This window comes from Populus trichocarpa, chromosome 8, assembly GCF_000002775.5.
Source record: "Populus trichocarpa isolate Nisqually-1 chromosome 8, P.trichocarpa_v4.1, whole genome shotgun sequence".
Lineage (NCBI taxonomy): Eukaryota > Viridiplantae > Streptophyta > Magnoliopsida > Malpighiales > Salicaceae > Populus > Populus trichocarpa.
Window position 1 is genome coordinate 13,682,467 of NC_037292.2, and position 7,938 is coordinate 13,690,404.

General features: G+C 34.6%; 1 protein-coding gene across 1 annotated transcript; it reads left to right on the forward strand.

Moving 5' to 3' along the window:
- Window positions 1–863: 863 nt before the first annotated feature.
- On the forward strand, window positions 864–6,890 carry LOC7473249 (uncharacterized). The gene is made up of 4 exons (XM_002311761.4): window positions 864–1,893; window positions 4,428–5,033; window positions 5,145–5,436; window positions 6,297–6,890. Exons 1-4 carry the CDS (start codon window positions 1,234–1,236, stop codon window positions 6,332–6,334), a joined length of 1,596 nt encoding a protein of 531 aa, XP_002311797.2. The 5' UTR covers window positions 864–1,233; the 3' UTR covers window positions 6,335–6,890.
- The last annotated feature ends 1,048 nt before the right edge of the window (window positions 6,891–7,938 follow it).

The window sequence follows — 7,938 nt, forward strand, 5'->3', positions numbered from 1 at the left end:
GCAGGGGTTGTTGAAAATTTGTTCTAAATAAATAAATTATGAGTGAATGAAAAATTAATATTGAAGAATTCTTGGTTTTTCTACTAAAAAACTCTTTATTTTTTTTAAATTTAATTATTAATTTATGATGGTTAATCAATCGTTAAGATTAAATTTTTAATATTTTAGCTTTTTAAATTCTCTGAGTTGAATGATGAGTTTTCTTGAAAATTGAAATAGAAATAAAAAAATAATCTCCTGCTGGCCGAAAATTCAAATTAGTTTCTTCTAGTGATTCAAAGCTTCTAGAGGAAGAAGACGTCAGGGGTAGAGCCCAGCCCCCCGCGTGGTAACCAGCCTACTAGGTTGCATCTCCTTCCACTTGAGCATTGACGCTACGCTCTTGATGCGCGTGGACAATAATTACCCCGTGGCCTATCCATCCCTAGTGTCCTTCTCTTGCGTTTCTGCTTTTTGCGCGTGAACAATAAGCCGTGTATGTGCGCGCGTTGGAGGACGAAAATGCACCTTGCGGCCGATATTGTTTTGGGATATTACTTCCGTTAATTTGACTAATCAACGTAACTTATTATTTCTTCAAATAAATAAATAAAATCAAATATGATATTTCAGATCTAACCTGGATACGAGATAGGGTTGTAAAGTATAACTCTCAATTTTTTAAAAAAAAATTCAAAACAAAAATTAATGAATTTCTGATTGGTCAACATAAATTTTGATCGGATTAAACTAAATTAATTTATTTCTTTATTTCTTTCACTAACCTATACCGATACAAGCTCTAAACGAGCGTTGAATTTATATCAACCCAATAAATACCCTATAATTTATAAATCTTGGGACTTTCATCATTATTATCAAGGTCCATGGACCTAATCGTACCCTCATTTCTGCCCTAGCAACCTTGCAAGTTAAGAAACAAAAAGCACGGTGTAATTAGCTAGCTAACTGCAGCTAGTACAGTAACTGCAAGAAAGACAAGACACAAGTGATCAAATTGACTAGTGTATTATGAAATTACCCTTTTAAATTTCTCCCCACCATGTCTGTCTAGAGAAAAATCGCAAACACGGGCACCCCTTCTTCTGGTTTTCCCTGCCATATTTCCTGTTCGCTAATCCTTGAATCTTGAGCTATATACTTTTATCAAGTCTTTCAATAACAAACAGCAATACGAAGTTGTCTCTGGGCCTCTGGCTGTTTAACAGGTGAGGACAGCACTTTGGATTGCTGATGGAGTTTTTTACCAAGACAAAGGCAATTAAGCTCCGGAGCCACCTTTACAAGTACTTGATCGCGGACTTCGACCAAGAAACTGTTCGTCAAACACGACACGGCATATCACGGAAAGCTGTCATATGGTTTGTGGAGCTGGTCGATGGAAAAAGCCATGTTATTCGTCTCAGAAACTGCTATGGCAAATACCTCGCAGCCTCTGACTTGCCCTTTTTTTTAGGCGTGACTGGGAAGAAGATACTGCAAACAGTGCCTGAAGATATTACAGACATCTGTAAGATGGAGTGGGAGCCTGTAAGAGACGGGTCTCAGGTTAAATTTAAGAGCTGGTGTGGCAATTTCTTGCGAGCTAACGGGGGGGCGCCGCCGTGGAGAAACGCAGTTACTCACGATGAGCCTCCCACTGGCTCAACACAAAAATGGATCTTTTGGGATATTGAGGCAGTACAAGTGCCTGAAAACGACTCCTTGGTGGATTACTTGTCATCTATGTCGAGCTTTTCTACAGTACCCGATGATGTTCTTGTAGCTATCTCCGGTGATTATAATAGCCCGGAACGAGCCTCTCAGCTATCGATTGTACCGGCTGCGCGGATTCCGAGATTGACCTTAGCAAAGTCAATGTTTCCAAGATTGTTTTCGTCCCCAAATAATAAGGTATGCTTTTCTTTTCCTTAAACTTGGTAAATTGTTCCTGGTTAATTTGCTAGGCAGCTTGTTGATTATCTTAATTATTTGGAATTTGGTTAGAATTATTGGAGAATTCTGATTTTTTTTCCGAATTTTATTTATTAATCACCACACTAATTCTTTTCCATTGTTTAGATTACGCATAAGAACTTAGTCTATTAAAATAATCTTAAAGTGGATTTTTATGTTTTTTTTTTATATAAAAAAAACATATTCCATCCATCTTTATTATCTTCATGTTACGAGTCAACAACGAGCCCTCTCTTCGAAATGAAGAGTTTCATACACTTGTAAACATCTATCATCAAAAGAGGGTAATTTTAAACCTATTTATCAAATTAAAAACAGGTGTGCCTCGTGGTTTCCATTGCATGCCACACTTCATTTTTTTTTTTAATTTAGTAAACAATATAATTATTTTAATAGGATAATAAAAAATGTGCAATATATAAAATACGCAGGCGCCATCACTGGCTAGGGTTACTCTTTCTGGTCTTAGAAAAGCCATTTTGTTGAGAATAAAATAAACCTTGGAGACTAGAGCCTAGAGGGCACTGTCCATTCATCGCAATAAAAAAATCATGCATTCCTGATATGATTTAAAACCATAATATATAAATAAAAATAAAAAACATAGAGAGGAGAAAGAGTATGCGTGAGCAACTATATATATATATATATATATATATATATATATATATATATATTAAATTTTCATTTAGAATGAGCTAAAAATGTATGCATGGTTTTAAATTTTCACTTGGATATACTGAGAGGGGCATTATATTAAAAATAAAAAGAATTATTTAATGTATTTAAAAAATATTTTGGAAATGCAAGGAAAAGCCCCCAAATATATGTTTGGTCAAGTCTGGGCACCCTAATTTCCATGGTGGCGATTTACTAGGGACACGTCCACGGTACGTCTTGACAAAATTGGAAAATGATACCAAAAGGCAATTACAATCTGCACGCACCCTCATCTAGAAATGGAAATCTAGTGCTTAAACGGAAGAAAATTAGGTGCAGATTGGTATCCTGCCTGCAGATAAAAATAAATTAGTGTTCCAGCCGGACCGGGTCCGGTTCAAAGCTAAAAATGCATTGAACCAGGTCCAACCTAGCAAAATAAAAATATATATTTTTTATTTTTAATTGTGTTTTATTCAAAAAACTTGTGTTAAACATTATTCAATGACACTATATAAATTAGATAGAGATCGCTTGATGACGTGACATTTGCAGAATTTGATCGTAATCCCAATTTTATTCCTGATTATATTTTACTTAATGTAGTTGCGCTCTTAAGAAATTTGTGAAAACTGTAGTCCTTGTCGGATATATTTCATACGTGATGAAATTGTGGATAGTTTAATAGAATAATAAAAAATATTTTATATAAAGTATTATTTATTTCATGATGTAATAGCAATAGTTAAATCTATCATATTTAAATTAAAAACCATTAATATTAATATATATTTTTTAAAATTATTTTATAACCTCAATTTTAAAAGCATTATTAATCAAAAATATTAAATTACTTTTTGTTCAACCTCAATTTCAATCACAGTTCTAACCAAACATATATTTTTTCAAATTAACCTCAACTAAAAGTACTTTTTATAAAACAATTTTTTTCAAATCACAATCACAATAATTACCGGAATACCAAACACAAAGAAGAACCTAACTATCCAGAAATTAATTAACATCCCGCTGCACACATAAAATAAAATAAAAAAAATTATTCACTTTTATGAATCAGCTAATTTTGTTTTTTAAATAAACAATAAGTTTGGATCAAATTTGTTGATAAATCTAAGTTTTCTATTGAGTCAATTCTTTTTTTTTTTTTTTTTAAACTTGATCTGGACATAGTATTAAAACATCAAGGTAAATAATTTTAGATAATGTTTGAAATTATAATAGTAATAGTTGGTTTTTAAAATATATTTTTGCTTGAAAATATATCTTGTATTAAAATTATTTAAAATTATAAAAACAAAATAATTTAAAAATATTTATTAAATAAAAAAACAAAACACATTTAATAACATTCACATGAAAAACTGATTTTTTTTTCAAAACGTCTGAAATCAGTCGGCAGGGGGCATTCTGTTGATCATAACGTTTAATTTAATGGAATATTTTTAATACTTAAGCAACATCTTTCTGGTACGCAAAGAAGGAAGCTTCAGGTGAAACGCCAATCTCGGGGAGGGAAGACAGATGTCTGTCCCCTCCCTCGCTCAATATTAAATAATAAGAATTAATTTTAAATCCTGTGGATAACTGCCACGTAATTGCCGCTTCCGAATTACGGCAAGTCATTTCAACACCCTTTCCTTAAGTTTCCACTCGTGTAACAGATCGAAGACAGGACAAGAAAAACCTAACGAAACTGAAGCGAAGTAGGAGCTCAGCACAAAACATCACTGAACTTCTCTCGTATCCTCAAACTTTACCTACGACTAACTGTTAATTGATAAATTTCACAGACCAAATCCAACCACTTCCGGTCAGGGATGGATTTCTTCCTCAATGCCAAAACTGTCCGTCTCCGCAGCCACCACGACAAGTACCTCCTCGCGGAGGAAGATGAGGACTCCGTAACCCAAGACCGAAATGGATCCTCCAAGATAGCCAGATGGACTGTCGAACCCGTACCTGGATCCGACTCCATTATCCGCCTCAAGTCCTGCAATGGTAAATACCTCACTGCCTCTAACGAGCCTTTTCTTTTGGGCATGACTGGTCGAAAGGTCCTTCAGACTGTACCCAGACGATTTGACTCGTCCGTCGAGTGGGAACCCGTGAGAGAAGGGGGCCAGGTGAAGCTCAAGACCCGGTATGGGAACTTCTTGAGAGCCAATGGGGGGTTGCCACCTTGGAGAAACTCGGTTACTCATGACATTCCTCATAGGAGTGCTACACAAGATTGGATCCTTTGGGATGTTGATGTTGTGGAGACTCGAGCGCTTCAGTCTCCTACTGGCCATGCTCATTATCTACAGAAAATTGTTTCTCAGTCTGATTCTCTGGATTCCGAATCCACCTCTCCACCTTCTATCTCTATCAAATCCGGAGATTATTTAAGACAGGGGGTAATTCTGATCTTCTCCTGCTTTTCTTAATGATTTGATTGAAGTCCTGAAATTTCTTTTCTTTCTTGGTTTTTCATCTGCTTAGTGGTAATTTGTTTATGGAATGTTCAGTCGAGTGATTCTAATGCTAGTTCGCCTCGGAAGTCTGACGGGAGGACAATATACTACCATGTGGCTGATGAGAGCGGTGAGGTTGATGATGATGCAACAGAGCGTTGCTCGTTGAATTTTAAGGGAAATGGGGTGGATGGGTTGACACAAAAATTGAAGGAAGATACGGGACTTGAGGATATTGTTGTGTGTACTCGCAGTCCTTTGAATGGAGAGCTTTATCCACTTCGATTGCAGCTTCCTCCAAACAATGCAGATATGCATGTTATTCTAGTTCAGCCATCGTCCAAAGGTGAGCTTATAATGGCTTAAGTTCAATATATTTTGTTTCGTTCTGGTGTTGCTAATGCAAAGCGTAGTTGTTGAACTTGTTTGTCATTTTTTGATGTTGTTCTGATATACACAATTCAATGCTATGTGGGTTATAGATTATTAACATTGAAATCTCAGCTTATCAGAAATGAATGAGGTGTATTCATTTTATGTGTAGATGCTGCTGCATTTACCGAGAGTCCTTGCATTTCATGATACATGCTCTGTTTGGTTGCCATCAAAGACAACTCAGTGTGTTTTGGGGATAGACCTTTTTGTTGTTCTATATCAGATCGGAGGCTAGATGGATTTGAAGTGAAACAAATTGGCCGGATTGTCATTTGGTATTCTGAAAAGCTGGCAATAATATAGTTTTGGGTTGAACTAAAATAACATGGGACTTGGAAGGGCTTTGTTTGTGCTGTTCTAGAACATGGGAAGGGGTATGATTTTTGAACCAGATTATTAAAGAAATGACTGTCAATCTCTTATAAACCAATATTTAATCGAATATATCTCCATTAGATGGCTCCTTTTAGGATTGAGATTGCTATTATCAAGTGCCTGTTGAACTAGATTATGCATGCTAGTGTCAATGCCTGTTGAACACATTGAACGGTCATGTAGTAGCTATTGCCTTAGAGAAAATGATAAGCTTGTTAAATTTCTGTCACCGATTGTAATCTATGATGTTTTTTGTCCATCTAATCGAACTCTGGTTAACAATGATGCTGTAAATCTTGTTTCTCAAATTTCATTTCCCATTTGCATTTCCGATAGAATTGCCCTTTTGTTGCTGTCTTTGAACTTTTGCATGACTGTTTTCTTTATTTGTATCAGTGGCCAGTGATTTTGCTGAACAAGGAACTCCTCTCTGATATACATTGGACGGGTTATCACAATTTTTTTTATCCGCGTGACTTCTTACGTGCAGTGTAGTGTACATTCTATTTGGACCTCTGAAATATGCTAGTTTTTAAAGCACTCGGTGATTCAACGGCAACAGGATGCCTATTTCAACAGAGAAAGGAAGCCACGAGCAAAAGTGCTCTTGTTCTTGCTGGGGGCAGATGATCGATGTGGTGCTTGATTAAACCATGCCTCGATAAATAATGCTCCAAAATTTTAGTCTGACTGGAACAACTCTATAGCACAATTTCTTTATAGCTTAATTGAGTGTTTCTATCTTATCTGATAGAGCTTGTGACTGTCAAAGAATCATTTCCATCTAAAAGAATGTTTCGATGAATAATTGTTACAGCCTATGAAGTGTTAATCTTGGGTTTCTTTTTGTGAAAAGAAGTACGGTGTTAATTGGTGCAAGGTTATCTATTTTTGCTGAGAACTGAGATGGAGAGCTTGGATTATTGCTGGAGGGGTGTCCTGCTTTGTACAGAACTTTCAGTCTATATATATCACTCAGATCATTTTTTAGTCAGAATCTTATTTTTCAAGCAGTTTGGGTTGAGCCAGTCTCTATTCCTGTTCTCACTCCGTGTACGAATCATATCAAGTGATGATGTTAATCTAGGTTTTATGCAAGACTTGCTCTTCAAGAGGTATTTTTCATATTTGAGTTCATAGTTTTACAATGAGTTCTGTCTTGAAAATATACTTGGAGCTGATAAGCTGTAATTCTTAGCCGACATGGGATATTGATATTATTATAGCTTTAGTTGAGGGGTTTGGGAGTGTGAGAGAGAGCGCGTAGCGGTGTCCATTACATGATTGTCTTCTCAAGAGGTGTTGTGTCATTTCCAAACACAGAGCACCATCATTAGTTTTGTCGAGAAAAGATGTTTTTTTTTATGAGAGGTGAGAAGCTAAGTAGACCTTCAATTTCTAATCATCGTAATTATTGTTGTCAATTTCGTTCTGTCTCATTTAAAATAATCAAAATATTTCATATTAGTTTAAAACACAAAATAAAACAGAATAAATTTCATCTCATTTTAAAATTTTGGTTTGTTTTAAATTTTTTAGCTAAATTTCACCTGAAACGTCGAATTTTTTAGCTAAATTCCACCTGAAACGTTCTGGTTTTATTCCACATGTTTCGTTCCGCTCTTGAAAAGCCATTGAATCAAATTGAAACTTGTTCAATTTAATTAATTAAACCACCCAATTATAAAAAGCTGTTTTTCATTACTATTTTCAATAACAATGATATTGATAATAATATTGAAAATTATTATTACTATTTTCATTAACAATGATATTAATTTTTTAAAATTAGATTTATCACTAATATATATGGCTTATATTCATGTTGTTTTTTTCATGTTTATACTTTGTAGGAATTTGAGCAAAACAATGGATGTTTTAGATTCCATTAGCCTTGATAACATTGACCTAACTTTATATTTAAAATATTTGTTTTAAAATATTTTACTTTCATAATATTTTGATATTTTGTTTAAGTTGAATTACTTTAAGTTAAAGATCTATTTAATCTTAACTATTTAGAAATATTTTAAATTTT